The 19,007-nt window shown below is 55.8% G+C and overlaps 4 protein-coding genes and 1 pseudogene across 5 annotated transcripts; 3 read left to right on the forward strand and 2 right to left on the reverse strand.

The window, feature by feature from the left end:
- Positions 1–508: 508 nt before the first annotated feature.
- Positions 509–1,810, reverse strand: SPRG_04245 (hypothetical protein). Its single transcript, XM_012342845.1, has 2 exons — positions 1,213–1,810; positions 509–1,164 (listed from the first exon to the last, which is right to left on the reverse strand). The coding sequence occupies exons 1-2, from the start codon at positions 1,778–1,780 to the stop codon at positions 539–541; spliced, it is 1,194 nt and encodes a 397-aa protein (XP_012198235.1). The 5' UTR covers positions 1,781–1,810; the 3' UTR covers positions 509–538.
- Positions 1,811–3,149: 1,339 nt separating this feature from the next.
- On the forward strand, positions 3,150–5,015 carry SPRG_04246 (hypothetical protein). Its single transcript, XM_012342846.1, has 7 exons — positions 3,150–3,366; positions 3,419–3,510; positions 3,564–3,633; positions 3,682–4,337; positions 4,394–4,517; positions 4,566–4,816; positions 4,874–5,015. Exons 1-7 carry the CDS (start codon positions 3,189–3,191, stop codon positions 4,991–4,993), a joined length of 1,491 nt encoding a protein of 496 aa, XP_012198236.1. The 5' UTR covers positions 3,150–3,188; the 3' UTR covers positions 4,994–5,015.
- Positions 5,016–10,629: 5,614 nt separating this feature from the next.
- Positions 10,630–11,412, reverse strand: SPRG_04247 (hypothetical protein; the record flags this gene model as incomplete). The annotated part of the gene is made up of 5 exons (XM_012342847.1): positions 10,630–10,705; positions 10,892–10,965; positions 11,009–11,095; positions 11,147–11,245; positions 11,290–11,412. 5 exons carry the CDS (start codon positions 11,410–11,412, stop codon positions 10,630–10,632), a joined length of 459 nt encoding a protein of 152 aa, XP_012198237.1.
- A 132-nt stretch (positions 11,413–11,544) lies between these two features.
- On the forward strand, positions 11,545–11,615 carry SPRG_30040 (annotated as a pseudogene). Its single transcript has one exon. The product of its transcript is annotated as a tRNA-OTHER (tRNA).
- A 619-nt stretch (positions 11,616–12,234) lies between these two features.
- Positions 12,235–16,372, forward strand: SPRG_04248 (TKL protein kinase; the record flags this gene model as incomplete). The annotated part of the gene is made up of 17 exons (XM_012342848.1): positions 12,235–12,240; positions 12,292–12,387; positions 12,440–12,538; positions 12,948–13,049; positions 13,113–13,211; positions 13,266–13,364; positions 13,415–13,513; positions 13,559–13,657; positions 13,712–13,810; positions 13,860–13,958; positions 14,006–14,104; positions 14,660–14,758; positions 14,804–14,902; positions 15,223–15,324; positions 15,370–15,462; positions 15,516–15,679; positions 15,733–16,372. The coding sequence occupies 17 exons, from the start codon at positions 12,235–12,237 to the stop codon at positions 16,370–16,372; spliced, it is 2,193 nt and encodes a 730-aa protein (XP_012198238.1).
- Between the last annotated feature and the right edge of the window lie 2,635 nt (positions 16,373–19,007).

Below are 19,007 nucleotides of genomic sequence, written 5' to 3' on the forward strand. Positions count from 1 at the left end.
ACCTGCTTCCCATGAGGCTCCATGGTACTAGAGGGCGTCCTTGCCATGACGTTCGTTTCCGCGCGCTTCCGCTGTCCGGATATTTAGCTGTCGAATCTACTTCGCGCGCTTCCGCTGTCCCGAAATCGACGCGCGCTCGGAGGCTCTATTAGGTGCGGCTTCGACGCACTTATAAATGTACTTCGGATAAGTGCGTCGTACTTATTGTATACAAAATTGAGTATAATGTGAATTATGTAACAGCACTTAACAGGGACTACCAAATCGCACTTGACAGGACACGTTCCGGGCGATGCGATTGGCTGAGACCAATGAAACGCAGTTTTATTGGTCAGCAAATCTGGAATTATAGCCAATGGGTTGGCCGGATTGAGACACGACACGCCGAATTAATCCCCTGGGATGCTGGTACACCACGTAAACGTTCCTACCAGGATAAATGTACGATATGTATCAAGTTGATACTATCAGAAAATGTACGTGGTGCGACATCAACCACTGGCCACAACACACTTGATATTCACAGACAGTATATTACTCATACAAGGGCCATTTGAAGCAGCGGCAGGTTGGTCACGACGCAGGGAAAGAGGAGACCGGAGCCCCACGCGACGCCTTTGGTCGTCGTCCAGCTTGGCACGTCGGTGCCATTCAAAAGGTACTGCACCGTGCTCGACGGCTTGTGAAAGACGACCGTGAGCACGTCGCCGGCTTCAAAAGCTTCGCCTTGAAACTCCGTGCCCCAACCACTTGGCTCGGTCGTGCTGCTAAAGCCAATGCGCAGCGAAAACGGCGGCTTACTGCTGCTTGCAATCGAGCTGCGTCGGAGGCCGCGGTTGGCATCCACGGGCGGGCGCCGCGAGCAGAGCGTCGAGCGCTCAATGAGTTGCACCGAGTACCGAACCGAGGGATACTCGCCGCGCACGTGCACGGGCTGCCACGAGGTCGAGGCAAGGTCAAACCGACGGCGCTCGAGGCTGAGGTCCACGGCCGACGCAGGCACCGGCAGCTGCCAGAGAGCAATGTCAACGCCAAAGTAGTCGAGCATGCCGAGGACGCGGTAGGCCATCGCATGCGACATGGCGTCAAATGCCATCTCGTCGCCGCGCAGATGGACCATGATGTGCTCAAAAACCGCCGGGTCCGCATCAATAAAGTACGCACCTAGGACGCGCCGTTCAGCATCAAGATACAAGAGACCAAGGGCGGTACCGTCGGCACGGGGAGCCCAGAGGTCGCTTGCGAGCATCGCTGTAAAGTACGTTTCGGGCTGTCGGAGCAGGTTGGCCTTGGCCGTCTCAAAGTACCGCCCGCCGACGTTGAGCTTGATCGTCGTCTCGGCAAATTGGAGCTTGGCGGCGACGCGCTGGTCCCACGCATCGCGCTTGGCTTCGTGATGCGTAAGCTGGTGGAGCTGCGCCTGGATGTCGGTCGCCGTCTTGGAGAGCGCTGTCAAGAGAGAGGCAAAGGCGGCCTTGTCGGTCGTGTGGCTCGAGCGCAGCGCCTGGAGCCGCTGGCTGAGCTCGCGCACCTCTGCGTCGTGGGCCTCCTGCATGGACGCGCCGATCGAGGCTTGCAGCGCTGTCATCTTATCCAGCGACTGGGCAAACTCGCGGCGAAGGGTGCTCGACGTGTCGCCAGTCGCAGCCATGCTGGCGTCGCTGCGCCGAGGCGAGCGGCGGGATGGGCTGCGGCGCAGGTCGGCGAGGTGCTTGGGCGGCAGCTCGTGCTGCGCGTTGTTGTCAACGGCCACCGAGCGCTGCGGTGTGGTCTCGAGCATGCTGCTGCGGCAATCGACCTCGTGCCTGCGGTTACTTTTCGAAAATGACCTGGCTCGATACACATATCTTTTGTATCCGGAGACCTCGTTACCGGATAGCGATGCGATGACTAGTCACACGCAACGTTTCCGACGGCTTGATACCGCCCAGTGTCCACACGACAGTACGTGCCTCAAGAACATCGCCTCGGCTATATAAAGACAGTACAATGCTGTGTATTCTATAGCCTATTGGGATACCACGGTTATGCGGACATAAGGCATAGAATCTCTTGGAAAATATGGACAGCGCCGAGCCACCTTGCGCCGCTGCATACTCGTTTCAAGTGGTGCGGTGCAAAGTTGCGTTTTATTAGCTCTCGTGGGACGGAGCGATGGGAAAGGACTGTCAAAGCAACCGACGCGAGTTCATGGACAATATTGTACATATTGAAATAGGTAAATGTGCAGTATCCTCTCTAACAGCACAAGGGACATGGGCGTGGTATCGGTAACACGCTGGCTGGTGCAAGGTCGGACGTAAGGACCAACATTCTCCAGGGTGACCATGCGAGCCGCGGGCGAGATTGATGATGGTTCAGCGGGGATACCAGCACGCGCTCGTCACGCAGTGGCTTCAAGACGACGCAATCGTGCCTGGAGATTGGAATGACGCCAGGCTTCCTCTCTCTTGCGTTGGCTAGCGCCAAAGATTTTCGAACCACAAACGCTGACACGATCGAACAGAGAGCGAATCGAGAGGACCTTGCGCGCGTTGTCATCTTTGGTGCTGCCACGTAGGGTCGGGAGACTGTAAAATACAGTCTTTGTGAGCTCTAGTTTCACGCCAGAAAAATGATCGCTTCTCGATGCATCGCAAAATACGAGGTCTCTATAAAAACAATCCAAACTAATACTACGCATATGCACAACTCTGCAATGTTGCAGGCAAGATGCGGCAAATTTGCGAGATGCATTGTTCCCGGGTGCACGGTGGCCGCTCATGGTGGCGGTGCCCGTCGGCAAATTCTGGCCTGATAGATCTTCTTTCAAACGTTGAACATTCTCGCCGTGGGTAGCGGTAGCATATTTGGGCCTCATTGTCGAGTCTTACGTTAGCACTTGCCAGCAGGAAACCCTCTACATGTATCTGGTGTACTGCAACACAATTGTCGTGCGGCTCGTCGCATTTCGCTGCTGCTTCTTGCACACCTCGCCCACAACGCCAAGCAAATACAAAAATGAACCAATCGCGCGTCACTATCAAAATAGTTTTGTCCAATCCCTGCCATGTGTGATTTATCAGGATTTAAGTTACGCATTTAAATACCTTGTCATTTGTATATCTTCGAAACATTTGAATAGTAGCCGTATTGTATTTTGACCAATCGTGTGCCAGTCGCTGTATTCGTGGTTTTTGAGCTTGAGCATGGCCTCGACGAGCGCGTTGGAGGCGCGGCAGGCCGACGCGTACTGGAAGCGCCAGCATGCGCAGTTCTCATCCTTCCGCGGCGCCGTCGCCTTACTAGTGAGCATGGCCCTTCTCTACCTCCTCGGCGCCCTCGGCGCGCGCTCCGTGCCCGTCGTCCTCTTCGTCTTGCTGCCAGGTAGATCGCCTCGCCCATCGCCTCGCCGTCGCCCATGACGATGCGCCTGTAGGCTACCTCATGGCGCTCATCTGCTTGGCCATCTCTGGCCGCAGCGCGTACTTTGCTCTCCAGCGCCTCTCGACACTTGTGCTGGAAGCGACGGTACGACGGGCGTCCACGCGGCGAGATTCTCATACAGGCGTCGTCTGCTGTAGCAATCGTCGCCGGCCGGGGCCAAGAAGGACACATCGTCACCGGCGGCCGATGGCCTGCGCCAACGCAAAGGTACGCATCGCCGCGTGCTCTAGCGACGCGAGCGCATGCAACGTGTAGGCTTTATGGCGCCCGAGGGCCTCGCGCTGCCGACGACCGAGACCAAGGCGCCTGGCATCGTCTATGGCACGCACATTGTAAAGACCTCGACGCCAGCGACCATCTCGACGAACGCCGAGCTTCGCGCGTTCCAAACGCCTGCGTCGAGCGCCGACCTGGTGGAAGAAGCGCACTTGAACTTTGGTTTTGGCATGGAAATGTCGTCGGCGATCAACCCCAACGGCCTCTACTCGCAGGCGTATGCAGTTATGAAGCCGACGATGAAGCCGCCGGTGCGTAAGGAGCTCGAGTCAGCGCTTTCGAGTGCACCGCACATGGAGAAGGCGCTTGAAGTGCTCGCCGAGTGCCGGCTCAAGCCGCGGCAGATGGGCGACATCTGCGACCGCCTCCGCCAAGTCCTCGCCCAGCACCTCCAGGACGTCCTCGTGAGCTTTCTCCAGAACGTCGACGAGCTCGTGGCGTGTGGCTTGCGCCGCGAGATGCTCTTGTGCGAGATTACCGTCCAGCCGCTCCTGAGCGTCGTCATGCCGGGCGCGACCGAGCCGACAACATTCCACCAGATTGCGCTCCACGACCTCCTCAACGCCTGTCGCGCCGACCCGCTCTTCGTCTCCAAGACCCGGCCGAACGTCCACTTGTTGCGCGAATACGAAACGGTACACTATTGTCTTTTGGATGTGGTTCATGTCTCATACTATCTTGTTTTAAATAGTTTATGAAGTACTTTGACGTCAAGGAAGAGTACAGCAAGGCGTACTGCATCCAGCGGCTCCGGACGCTCGCAGAAGATGGATTTCTGGGCCAGTACCGTTGGGACAGCGGCGGTGCCTGGAAGGGTACCCCTTCAATCGTTTTTGATAAGCGAATATTGATGAAGGGCGTAGGCAAGGCGTGGACCAAGGAGGCCAACTTGCCGACAGACGCGGAGCTCATCATGAACCTCTTCTGCGCCATGCTGGATGATGTCTTGCCGGCGGTCTCGGACAATGACCGTCCGTTCCGTCGCGCACACTATGCACCCGTGCCGCCGACCAAGTCGGCGAGCATCCGCGGCATGTTTCTCATCTACTACAGCCAGCCGTCGCCGCCCAATTTCAAGGTCATTGCCAACGGCCAAGTGCGCGAGATCCTCCCGGTATGTCCTTTTATATCGTACCGTTGGGTATAGACTAACGTATTTATGGTGGAATAGGGTAAAACCAATGTGTTTCAGAGCATTGTGTTGTTTCTGCGTGCGATTCGGCAGTTCAAGTCGGGCCACCTCGGCAACATCAATTTGCACATTTTGCTCGAAGAAATCTTTGAATCGTAACTTGAATCTTAGTAGTTTGCACGACTTTGTAGCATGTTTCCGATTCCGGTCTCCACAAAACTACGATTTTGGATGGAAACAATAGTCTACTACTGGTACAATCGAATAGAAGTAAACGTCACGGGGCTCATGGGGTAAAAAATAAAATATATATCTGGATTGACCGACGGATGCGCAATTGCCTACTCGGCTTTGTCGTGCAGCACATCGACGATCTCTTGGGCCGATGGACGCTGCGACGGGTTGTACGCGATGCAGCGAGAAATGAGGTCACGGAGCCACGGCGCACACGTGGTACTGAGACTCGGCTGCAGCTTTCCGTCGCGCACGTCGCCTCGAAACGTGCAGTCGTCAATGTCCTGCGTCGCGTACGGCAGCTGCAGCGTCTCCAACTCGATCAAAATGATCCCAAACGAGTAAATGTCCGCCTTGTCCGTATGTGTCTGGCCTTTCCGGAGCATCTCGGGGGCCGTCCAGAACGGCATGCCACCATTACGCGTCGGTGACGATGGCGCAGTCGACGCCGTGAACGCAAGTCCGAGACCACTGACTTTGATGTAGTTGGTGGTCGAGAGAAGGATGTTGGAGCTCTTGAGGTCGCGGTGGCGCAGACCTTGGCGATGGAGATCGGCGAGGCCATTCGCCACGACCCACGCAACATCGAGCAGAGAGTAGTCGACCTCAAGCGAGAGATGCTCGCGCTTCTCGTCGAGGTACATGCGGAGGTTGCCGACGTCCATGACCTCAAAGACGAGCTTGGGCGCTGGCGTATCTTGGTCGGCGACCGCCAAAAGCCGCATGAGGTACGGTGACCCACAACTAAGCCAATCGGCCTCGTAAGAAGGATTCGTTACTAGAACCAGTGTACCGCTGAAGTGCTGCGATTTCGTCGCGCAGACCTGGAGCATGCGACGGGTAGATTGCCGTCTTGACGGCAACCGTCGTGTCCTTGAACGTCCCCTTGTAGACAATACAGGAGTTGCCATCGCCCAGCGCGACGCTACGGTCGACCTCAATCTCGAATCTCGTCAGCGGACACCTAAACATATGCTTCTTGCGATCTGTCCTCCAGTCAAGTGAGGTGGTGGTACATAATGCGTCGTCGGCATGGCGTAGTAGAGTTTTTGGGCCACGTGCACGTGGTGCTGCTTGATGGTGACAACAAGGGCGGTCTCCATCGTCTACGTAAACACATACTGTTGATACCTAGCTAGAGGCAATTGTAGTCTCTTGAAACCAAGTTGCGCATCTCAAAGTTGATAGCACGAGATTGAAGAAGCACGTCGACAATCGAGTCTTGCTCATGTTGGATCGCGATGTGCAAGAGACTGTCACCCGTCTAAAATAGTTGTATGAATACTAAACAGCAGAGAATAGTGTACTGCACACCTTGGCCTGAATGGTGTAGGGATCCGCATTCGCTCGAAGAAGCGACTGTCGTCTCTGGACGTCGCCCGAAACAACGCTCTGAATCAGCTCCTCGGTGCTGGTGTCGGAGCCATCAGCGTCAAAGGCAGCGTCCGAGACTTCGTCGGAAACGACACTCTGAACCAACTGCTCTGTGGTTGTGTCGGGCACATAAAATTCATCCAAGTCAAAGACTGCGTCGGAGGCCGTGTCCGGCGCGTCGTTGGTCTCGGAGGTGTCCATTCGTGCTCGGAAAAGAGCAAGGAGCTCTTCGTTCTCGAGCTCGATGGCCAGCATGAACGGCGTCTTGTGGTCCTACAACCATCATTTAGAGAAAGCAGCGCGATACAACAGTAAGCTGCAACGAACGTTGTTCTTGCAGTCCACGCTGGCGCCGGCGTCCAAAAGCACCTCGACCACGCTGGGATGCCCAGCGGCGACGGCCGCATGCAGCGGTGTCTGTTGTGTCTACACCGTGTTGTTGGATTTATAGTGGACAGTGAACGCTAGAAGGGACCTCTGTGGCCAGCGTCACGTCTGCGTTGGCGCGAAGAAGCTGTTGCACGACATAAGATGTCCGTGGGCGGCAGCCCCATACAGCGGCGTTGATCTCGTCTACGACAAGACGGATATAATCGTCAGATAGAAAGGTAGACACATGCAGGATTACGTTGTCGATAGCATCGACCTTGATGCGTGGTTGGTCGAGAAGACGTTGGACGATGGCGTCCGAGCCATGAGCAGCTGCCACGTGCAGGAGATAGCTCCCGTCCTAGATTCACAGCGATTTAAAGTCAAAAGTGTCGTCGTGACTGCTGCTAAAATACGTTGATGTGAGCGTTGGCCTTGACCAAGAGAAATGAAACCCCGATGCCGGCAGTGTCGGGCGCGGCAGGTGGCTACTCGACGCACTCAGGTCAGTGAGTGAGGTGATGCATCTAGGGAGAGTGGCGTGCCTCGTATCGGATGCTGGGATCGACCCCACAACGGAGTAGTCCGTCAACGGCTTCTGTGTTTTCCGTCAAAACAGCGTCCGCAATGGACATCTAGTTGTCCATGAATGATACTTCAAGACACACGAGGGGCACGATGTGACACCTTCCAGGGTTGACAGCTTCATAGAGCACGGCCATAACTTCTTTGTACCCATTAATCCGAGCAATCTCGTAGGGTGTCTCGTTGTCCTACGTGAGACTCGAAAAAGCTGAATTCCAAGTGGATTTGAACACGAGTATACATGGTTGGGAATGTTTGGGTTGGCGTCGGCGGCCAGCAAACGCTTCACAAGTTCAAGATGCCCTTTCTTGGCTGCTAAAAAGATTGCCGTCTCTCCACTCTAAGTGACGCTCTTTATAGCGTTTTACCATGGAATGCGATACATCACCTTGGATTGTGCATGCACTTTGGCGTTCGCAGCCAGCAGCATTGAGACGACACGGTCGTAACCATCGTGTGCAGCAATGAGCAAGGGCGTCCAATCATCCTACAACAATAGCCATGATTCATGACAATTGGTTCCACTCTACCACTTCGAATCATCATGACTCATGACGATTCGAAGTGGCAGTATGGAAATCAATTGGTTTACTTTGTCGCAGCAGTCAACCGTGGTGTTAGCAGCCAGCAGCTTTGCGACGACGCTGTCGTGACCTTTTGTGCAGCCAAGTGCAAGGGGTCTCCTCATCCTACTTGTATGTATATGTATTGTATAACCGTAAAGCCAAGGTACTAGTGTACCTTGGATTGCGCGTGTACGTTGGCCTTTGCAGCCAAAAGCAGTGCGACAACACCCGCATGATTATTCACTGTCGCCCAATGCAGCGACATTTGTTTCCACGTGGACTAGACACAAACTATCTGCTCTGTGGTGAAGTAGTATTCCTACGTTGTCGACGGCGTCAAGGACAATTCGAGGATGCGCTAACAGCAGTGCGACGAGCTCTGTCGAGCCCACGATTGAAGCAATGTGCAGTGGCGTGAATCCGTCCTAAGAGGATGCGTAGGTTATAATGTTTTATTCCAAGAAGGAGCTGTGTACCGTCAGTACATCCGCATCACTTGTCGGATCGGCCCACGTCTTCGGCAACGTCACTTGCCACTCGGTCGACTGGACATTACAGAAGTAACGATTTAGTGGTGTCGTTCGTGTACAGTGCCATGACGAGTTGTACGAGATTGTCCATAGCCTTGTCCAGGACAGCAACGATGGAAGCACGACCGTTCTTCTCGGCAATGTCCCGAGGCTTACACATCATGATCCAGATAAGATACGGCTCGGACACTATCGTTGTTGTTGAAATGAGTGTTCTCGTTATTTTACGGATTAAGGGTCCTATTTCTAGGGTCGTCCTACCTCCAACCTAATATCCGGTAGGCACGAGTTACCGGCATATGCCGTTTTCATCTTGCTTCTTCCATTGTGGCACTTGCCGAGCGTGGCCTTATTATGGTGACCGTCTTCAGTGGACACTATCGTTGTACGTCGTTGGATTGAAAGGGATTGGCGCCAGCAGCCAACAGCGCCTCCGCGGCAGCTGCGTGTCTGTTGGCAGCGGCTTCGTTGAGCGGAGTTGTCTACAGTGAGAACGATGTGTTGCTAGGTAGAAAATATCAAGACGCACGCCGTCATGTCGTTGGTTGACGTCGCCCCCGCTTGGAGAAGGCATTGACCTTCGTCGAGATGTTCACCTTGGGCGGCAACGCAGTGGGATGTGTACCACACGGCGACTTTGGCCGAGCCACCCTCTATCGATGTACCGTTTCATCGCGCGTTTTCCTTTCGTCCCTTGTTGACCACGTCGGGCGTTTGCTTATTATGGTGCCCGTCTACAGTGACATTCGTGTCCGGATGGGGGGATGCCCGGATAGTAAGCATCGGCGTGTCGGGAATCGAACCGGCGACCTCGGGAGGCGGAAGCAGGAATCATACCGCTCGGTTAAAAGCAGCTTCCGTGTGGGTTGAGCTGGTACCACTAAACGTCCAGGAGAAACACGTTTATGTTTGAACCTCGGCGGCAACCACCAATGCACTTAAGACAGTATCGCGTCACAACAACTCATGTGCAATGTGAAAATCAAGTACCAAATGCGTGTAGTGGTTGTTTTGGAGTACCCGGTCATGGTCCTCCTGCACGCTTTGGCTTCCATGCAATTTTTATCCGTAAACGCAGTCTCCCCCCGGCGCACGTCGAGGCGTAAGACAGACATCTTGGTAGCACGAATGCGCCTCCAAGACGTACAGTACACGGCCTTCTGGCAGAGGCTCGCCGCGAATCAAGTGACCCTGATGTCCTCCTCAAGTCCTTGGACATCGTCTCTTTCGCCGCGACGTGGTGGACGACGCGGTGAAAGCAACCTAGGCCGTCGTTGCTTCTCTTGCAGTCGGCGCGACCAAAGGCAGTGGCGTCTTGTTGGACACTTGCAGCGCCAAGCCCGCGATGAACTGGACGACAGATGGGTGGCACTCGTCGTCCACCTTGACCGTCCGCGGCACGGACCAGTAGAGCGCAGAGACGCCACAAGCTGCGCTCCGCGACACGTCTCCTTGCATCTTGCGTAGCATTCTCGACATCGTCGACAATTCCAGCAAAACGTACTGGTCTTTATGGCCTTGGATACTTTTGGCGAGCTTGATGGGGCCATCACGATGGATTGTCAAGCTTCGTTTGCACTCGTACACCGTCGCTCTCGTCCGATCTTCATTTTTGGCAACATCTACCACTTCAACCGCGTCGAGCACCACGACATCGAGTCCAAAGACGCTCGGGTCGCATCGACATACCGGCACTTTTGACGGCCTCGCCTTCCGAGTTATTGATGATGCCGATGCCGTCAGCACCTGGAGCGCTGCACTTGAACAGTGTATCACCGTTTAGCACTGCGATGTCAAGTTCAAAGTGGCGCGCGATCGTTCCAATGCTCCGAGTTGCTTGATGTGGTGCCGCGTCTGGCGTCTCGGGGCTCGAATTCGGTGGGGGTTGAAAAATGGTTTTGATCGCATCTGGCCTCGCGGCCGAATGCGTGGGCTGGTGTTGCCCAGATATCGTGCTATGTGGTGTTTCAATCCGAGCTCATGTCGTATAATGTATACCGCGTGGCTGGCCTGACAGACGCGCGCAATGCGGGGTTGGTGTCGTCTCCTTTTGCTGGTCGAGGCTGGACAGGCACCACCGGCTTGGGTAGTGGCGGCATAGCGCGCAAAGGTGCGATGAGACGCTCGAAGGTGTATTCTACAGCGTGCGTGTTGCTCCACTTGCCACCGAACGGACGCGGACGTACTTCTGGAGGTCGCAGGCCGTATGGACCCTGCACAACTACGAAGATGTCGCGAGACGACTTGCGAGCCGATTTGCGAGCCGCTTCGTCCGCCGCCTGCAAAGGCGACGTGGAAAATATCCGATTGCGCAAGGGCTCGTACCGCAATGCTGGTCCAGATGGCTCGGACGTCGGACCCTTTGCACCAGATTTTGGGAAGAATCTGCTACACTGTACAACGTTTCAGCGTTGCGTTCTTCGTCGACGTCGACTGCGTTCTGCACAGCGACAAAGAGCGGTGTTGGGCCATCCTACCATGCATGATACTGCGCGGGTATCGATGGTATTGCATACGCAGCGCGCGCTGGCAGTCGAGTCGGCGCGCAGCGACTCGCGCCCCTCATGCGTCAGCGACAAGAAGGCGGTCGGCGGTATGCTCGCCTACGCCAATCGTCCTTGTACGTACGCCGCCCTGCAAGAGGCATTTTCTACCAGTGGCGTCTCGTCGATATCAGCGTTGGCACGCACGAGAAGCTGCGCGATTGCGGTGTGGCAAAGCATGGCAGCCAGAAAGAGCGGCGTCGCATTTTGCTGCATGAGTTTGTGAGTTGGCTACGACTATGATGGAGCCGTACCCAAGACTGCCAGTGCGGGCTCACGCCAGCACGAAGGAGGTAAGCGACGTCCGCCACGCGGTTGTCGAGCGTTGTTGAGAGCAGCTGTTGCCCGCGGGCCACATCGTCGGCGCCGACTGCCATTGTTGTTGCTAGCCTCAAAATGCAAGATACCATACCACATTCTTTTTTGAATGTCAGAAAACTGTGGCCAGCATACGGTGTGCATACATCACCGAAAGTCAGACTGTCAAGATGCAGATGGCACTTAGTCGACCACCTTTTGTCCAGTCGGTGGATTTCTGCTTCACATGCAAGAGGTGCGGGGTTCGAGCCCCGTAGGTGCTGGCCCTTTCTTCTCTTTCCCATTGACGTTGGCATCGGTACCATCAAAGCGCGTCACCACGATATGAGCAGCTGACTTACGAAGTGTCTGCACTTCAACTGTAAGCATCCCTCGAAGGGCGCGTGCGATACTTCAGTTGAAATGCTCTTCATGTGGCGGGGCGCATTCGATGAGTTCGCCGGGGCAACCGCGGAGTGGTAGCTTCGACCTGTGGCACAAGCGGCACACGACGATGGTGTAAGCGACCTCCTCGAGCTTACCAAAATGCTTCTAAACCCACGACGACTTGCCGGTAATTGCAGTAAGCGTCGGCGGTCGTAGTGATGCTGGTGTTGGACGATATGGTGACGGTTCCTCCGCTGCTTTGGTATTTCCTTCCTCTCCCCCAGCCATGCATTGCTACGACAATTGGAAAAATCAGGCACCCGCTGAGTGAATCGGCACCCACTCAGAGTGAGTGAACTCTGAGTGGGACAAAGCTATTCAAAGCCCACTTACTCGCCATCTCTGCTCGAAACACAAGTATCGAGGATCCCTTAAAACAGGTTACGGTTTCAACCGCACCGATACCGCAACCATTCGCGCCCACATCGACTCGTCAACTGCAGCGAAGACGCCACATGAGTGTACGCACTATTCGACATATTTTTCAATGAGAACGCACACCGCGTACACAGGATGTGGCACTGTACGAGGCCGCGAAAGCGGGCAAGCGGGACGAGGTACTCGGTCTTGTGCAAGGTGGCGCCAAAGTGAACGCGCGCATTGGCAAGGTCATTCCACCTATGCACCATTGTAGGAGGTAGCTCATCTTGAAGTGGCTAGGACGAGACCTCGGCGCTGCATATTGCGGCCGCTTACGGCCACGTCACGATCGTCGAAGTGCTTCTCAAGGCAGATGCGAGTCCGATGCAGACCAACTTGGTTGGCAACACATAAACGATACGTGTCGTCACATTGAAGGGTCGTCGGTAGAGGCACGAGACGCCTCGGACAATTGCTCACCAGAATGGACACGCGGCGGTTGTCAAGCTCTTGGACAAGGCAATGGACGCGCTCGTCCAGCTGTTCAAGGCCCTCGTAATGAACGACGCGACTACAGCGCTGCGACTGCTCCAAGAAGGCGTGAATAGCAACGCTCACTACAAGGTACATGCACTCGACTCCGCGGTCGAGTCTTCCCTTTTTCATGGGTTTCGATAGCCGGGCTTGACCCCTCTGCGCATCATCGAGCCCGTGACGGGGCGATACACCTTGTCGAATGCCGATTCGGAGACCAATGAGGAGGTTTACCATGACATGTGTCCGGTTCTAGTGTACAATTTTTGTGCAGGACGGGATCACGCCGCTGCACATTGCAGCAACGAATGGCTCGGCGCCGCTCGTGACGGCACTCTTGGCTCGCCCCATGATCAACATTCACGCACTCGACAACGTACACTACTTGATGCATCTCGTTCTGGTCTACACGATGTTGATATGGACACTTTGTCACTAGACAAAGACGACACCTCTGCACGGCGCGACCAAGAACGGACATGCGCACATCGTTCAGCTGCTTCTCGCGGCCGGTGCGCTCGTCAACGTCTCCAATAGCGTATGTCGAGTCATTGATGCAGTGCGAGTGTGAGATGTAGACACGTCTACATAGACGCAATGGACCCCGCTGCACTTGGCCGCTCGACACGGCAATGTAAGCGCCGTCGAGAAGCTCTTGGCTGCTGGGGCAAAGATTGACGCGCAGAAAAGTGTACGACATTGTCACTATAGTATAGAATATCTCCAAGGTTTGGGACGTAGGACAAGTGGACACCACTGCACTTGGCGGTCTGCAACACGCAAGAGGGTGTTGTGCCGCTGCTGCTCGCGGCCGGCGCCAATGTCAACGCCCGGGATGCGGTACGCAGCTCTATGCCTCCATAGGTTGTTCATCGCTGTATATAGCGTGAGTCGACACCCTTGCACGAGGCGACCAAGAATGACAACCCGACCATTGTTGCGGCTTTGCTCGCCGCTGGCGCCACCGCGACGGCGAGTGACAGCGTGCGCGTCATCTTTGTATCGAATTGTCATGCAATCAAATGTCGACTTGCGTAGAACCTCTGGACGCCACTTCACTTGGCGGCGCGTAAAGGCAACAGTAGCATCATTAAAATGCTCTTGGCTGCCGGGGCAGTTGTGGACGCACAAAAAAAAGTACCTCCTCCTTATGCTCAATGCGCTAGCTACCTTATGGTTGCCGTAGGATCAATGGACGCCATTGCACCTGGCCGTCGGCAACGGCCATGAGAGTGTCGTGTCATTGCTGCTAGCTGCTGGCGCCACCGTGAATGCGCGCAACAGTGTACACACAATGGCAGACTCGCGCGGAATTAACTATAGGAAGCGTAGGAGGGTGAATCACCGCTCTTTCTCGCCGCTCAAGGAGGTCATGCAAGCATTGTCAAGCAGCTTCTGAGGGCAAACGCCAACCCGTCCGTCGGAAACAACGTAGAGCGTAAATGACCACCTCGTTAGACTGTCCTGAATCATAGGATAATACGACACCGCGGATGGCAGCGGGGGCCGCCGGGCACGCAGCTATCGCGGCCGCTCTCGAGGAGGCGGCTGCTGTTAACAAGCCGACCCTTTCGCAAGCCGTCTTCAACAACGATGCGACCCGAGTGACCGAGCTTTTGCGCAATGGCGCGGACCCAAACGCACGGTACGAGGTATGCAAATCACTTCTGCCATTCAAACAAGATCGAAGAACGTATGGGTAGCGCGGTCCTGCGCTGTCCCCGACGTCATCGGCCAAGGCCGGCGTCGGCATCTCGTTTCTGAAGGTCAACGCCAAGGCCCACATCCAAGTCTGTCTCTCACTATATACACTCGCATGCTCATCGCATGAGGTAGGACGACAGCAGCCTTTTGCATGTGGCGGCGGCGCACGGGTCGGAAGCCATTGTCGCACTCCTTCTTGCCAGCTCCGCCATCGAGCTCAACCCACGCGACAGTGTAAGCGATTCAATTCTTCACCACCATCTTTCAAACCCCACCTGCTAGACCGGGGCGACACCTCTGTACGTTGCCGCAGCCAACGGACATGCGTCGGTGGTCCAACAACTTGTCACCGCCAAGGCCGACATCAAGGCTGTGACCAACGTACGGTCTGCTGGGGCTCTACACAATATGACATGTTGGACCTAGACAAAAGACACGTCGCTGCATGTTGCCGTCGTGCATGAGCATCCCCGCGTCGTCGAGCGGCTTCTGGACGCGGGTGCAGCCGTTGACGTTCAGAACAACGTTGCTTTCTCTCGTCGCCTCGTCGAGTCGTCTCTGAACGAGAATGGTGTAGGAACACAAGACACAGTGGCAGGTAGCGCAAGAGCTAGCGCACCCAGCGATTCTCGAGGTGTTTCGGACCAAGAAAGGTCTGTCGCCGCCACCGCCCAAGACAGCGGATCCAGTGGCATCTGCCGCCAACGACCTGTTGCGCGCCATCGAAACAGGCAACGTACAGCAGCTGCAGACGCTACTTGGCGCCAACGCCAACCCCAACGCTATCAAGAGCGATGTACAACCCATGTCGCTACACGAAGGATGCGACGTCATCGGTATTGTAGACGGGCGACAGTCTGCTCCACTTGGCCGTTCAAAGTGGCCAGCATGTCAGTCTGAACCTGCTGCTTGCTCATAGTGCCATTGATGTCTATCGCCGCAACAAGGTAGAAATGTATTCAGTCTGCCCCTTCTTATATCACATCGCGTAGTCCTCGGAGACGGCGCTTCTTCTCGCCATCAAGAGACTTGACTTGTCGATGACGCACAACCTGCACCGCGCGATGCGTCAGCGGCCGCGCTATGTATGCAAATCTGCATTCGTCTGCAAGTTGTACGACAGATTGGTTTCAACTAGGTTGCTTCCGCAGATCTCATCGTCGACCGGCATATTGCGCTCGGCGAAAGCAAAGGCAACATGGTCTACCAAGGCACGTTCGCCGGTTCGACGGTCGCCATCAAAACGGCGCTCTTTCCGTCCCACGCACAGAGTCTCGTGCACGAACTTGAGGCTCTGCTGCGGTTCGTGTCTTCAATCTTCTTACCTACGGACTGCTCCTCATATCGCAATCTAGCTGCGACTCGCCGTACCTCATGCGGCTTTTGGCGGTCGCCGATCAAGACACGCCAGCACCCAAGCTCGTCTTTGAGGTCATGGACGTCGGCAACCTCCGCATGTACCTCGACAAGAAGCGCGAGCATCTCTCGCTTGAGGTCGACTACTCTCTGCTCGATGTTGCGTGGGTCGTGGCCAATGGCCTCGCCGATCTCCATCGCCAAGGTCTGCGCCACCGCGACCTCAAGAGCTCCAACATCCTTCTCTCGACCACCAACTACATCAAAGTCGGTGGTCTCGGACTTGCGTTCTCGGCGTCGACTGCGCCATCGTCACCAACGCGTAATGGTGGCATGCCGTTCTGGACGGCCCCCGAGATGCTCCGGAAAGGCCAGACGCATACGGACAAGGCGGACATTTACTCGTTTGGGATCATTTTGATCGAGTTGGAGACGCTTCAGCTGCCGTACGCGACGCAGGACATTGACGACTGCACGTTTCGAGGCGACGTGCGCGATGGAAAGCTGCAGCCGAGTCTCAGTACCACGTGTGCGCCGTGGCTCCGCGACCTCATTTCTCGCTGCATCGCGTACAACCCGTCGCAGCGTCCATCGGCCCAAGAGATTGTCGATCAGCTGCAGAGTCGAGCCAAAGACTAGCGGGTTCAGCTGGACCTGTCGATGAAAACGAATGCATATCTTGTCTTTCTCTAAATGGCCTTGATCGCTAAAAGGTTTACCTAGGCTATGTTTGCATTTCTTGTTTGTAATCGATGCTTGATATCGCATTGCTAAACTTCTTGTTGATGCCTCCATTTCTGGGACGTTGCAGTTGCTCTGACCGATACGGGCAGACGATCTTCATTAAGGTCATTCAAAAAAGACAAGACATGCATTCGTTTGCATCGACAGGTCCATCTCAACCATACATTACACTTATACAGATACATCCGATCGTTGAAGATTCGATCAGCCCCGATGTAGCGGTGCAGTCTCATATCTTCCCGTCTTCAACGGAGGGCTCTTCTTCGACCTAGCTGCCCGTCTTGTCCGCGCGCTTCTTCTTGGCCCCGTAACGACGTCGCGTTATAGCCGCACACTGGTGCCCACGTCTCAACGTAGCACCCTGGGCACCGTCCTTCTACCGCGGCAGAGAAAGCTCTTGCACATCCTGACGATCTGGAATCGTTGTTGTGGCCGCCGGCCTTTTGGCTGCGGCGCGCGCCTCCGTACGACTCTTGGTCGCTGGTGCGTCTTCATCGTCACCATCATCATCATCGACGACGTTGTCATCACAATTGAGGCAGTCGACATCGTCGGCATCATCTTCATCGCCCGCGTTGAGGACGTCGAGCTCGTAGCTCGGCTTGGGCTCGAACTGGACCTCGTGACCGGGCTTGATGCGCTTGGTGGTCGCGCGCGTCGAGCCCTTGTCCGCTTGCGCTTCGGCCAACGCCTCCTTGACAATGCCGATCGCACTGCGGAACTCGAGAAGCTTGGGGATGGTCACGGCCATGGTGAAGACGTCGGCTTGGTTCTGCGCGCTTGGAACCGCGCGGCTCGACAAGCCGTTCAATTCCACGTACTCGCGACACACCAGGTGGAGTACCATGATGTGCTTGGAGCGCTTGTGCGAGCCTGGACATTGACACTGCGAGATCGAGCCGTGGTTGTCAATGAGCATCGTTGAGCTCGTGTGCAGTAGCGAGCACTCTTCGAGGAGCTGCCCAAGCCACATGACGTCGCGCGCAGCCGTACTGGCCGCGATTGTCTCCGAATGACACGAGCTTGTACCAACGGTGTCTTGCTTGGAGCTCTTGGCCGAGATCGACTGGCCGTAGAGCTTCGTGATGTAGCCCGTGATCAATTTGCAGTCCTTCGTGTCGTTGGCCCAAACGGAATCGGCCCACGACTCGATCGAGAGGCCGTCGTACGTCCTCGCTTCCTCAATGTTGTACACGAGCCCAAAGTCGAGCGTGCCCACGAGGTACCGGACCACGTGCATGGCCATGGCCCAATGCTCGGACGTGTGGCAGTTGAGGTACTTAGACAGCGTGCGCACCGCGTTGCGGAGCTCGAGGCGGGAGCCCGTGATGAGGTACTGCAAGGCACCAACGAGGTTGCGGTACGGGCGCGCCGCCTTGTCGAGCTTCGTCTGCGGCTTTGATGTCGTCAAGTCGCATGACTTCTCGGCACCGGGTGTCTGCGGCACCAACGACGGGTTCTTGTCGATGTTGTCATACTTGGCGATGATCTCTTGAGTAAACCGACGCTGAGAGAACCAGACGGCGGGTACATAGTCGATCTTGACACCGAGGAGGTAGCGAACGTCGCCGAGCTGCGTCCTCTTGAACTTGGCGAGGAGTGCCTTGATCACGGGCGCTGTGTGCTTGTCGTCGCCGACGATGAGCAGCTCGTCGACGTAGACTATAATGAAAACGACATCGCGGTTGCCATTTCCTCCCACCGTTTTCGTGTAGAGACCGCGATCTTTCTCGTTGCGCTTGAAGCCAAGGCTCACAAAGAACTCGTGCAACATCGAGTTCCACTCGTGAGGTGCTTGGCGCAGACCGTAGATCGTCTTGATGAGCAGGCACACGAGGCGCTAAACGTGCTCTGCAAAGCCTTCCGGCTGCTCCCTGTAGACGAGTTGACTCTTCTTGAGCGCAGCGTTAGAAACGCCGTGACAAAGTAGTTTCGACGCAGTTTCCGTCCACGCAAGGTCGCGTAGGGCAGAATGGCGCGCAAGGTCTCGAAGTAAATGACCGGCGTGTACGTCTCGTCGTAGTTGAGTCCAAAGATGTGCTCAAAGCCCTTGGGCACGAGGCGTTGCCGTCCGATTGACCTTGAGCTTGAAGAGCCATCGGAATGGAGCACCTTCTCGCCGACCGGGCGCTGAACCAAGCGCCACATCCGGTCGGTCACGTGCGACTTGTACTCCTCGACCATCGCTTGACGCCACTTGTCGGCCTCAGGCGACGCGATGGCTTCCTTGTACGACTGCGGCACGTCAAACGCCTTCTCAATATCGTCAGTGAGACGCACGAAGCGAGTGGGAGCGCGACGCGTGTCATCCGAGCGCTGTGGGCGCGTGTTCTTGTGCGGGCGCTTGAACGACGACACCGGAAACCACAACCTTGGGGTGCTTGCTACCGCGACGACGGCGCTTGCGTCCTCCCACAGCTTCTGGATCGGGTTCGTCTTCGGCGCCAGTAGCGTCGTCTGCGGGAGGGTCATCGCCTCCCACAGCATCGGACGCTGGCGTAGCCTCCCCGTCATCCGTGCGCACAATACG

The sequence above is a fragment of the Saprolegnia parasitica genome, assembly GCF_000151545.1.
Source record: "Saprolegnia parasitica CBS 223.65 unplaced genomic scaffold supercont2.11, whole genome shotgun sequence".
Classification (NCBI taxonomy): Eukaryota; Oomycota; class Saprolegniomycetes; order Saprolegniales; family Saprolegniaceae; genus Saprolegnia; species Saprolegnia parasitica.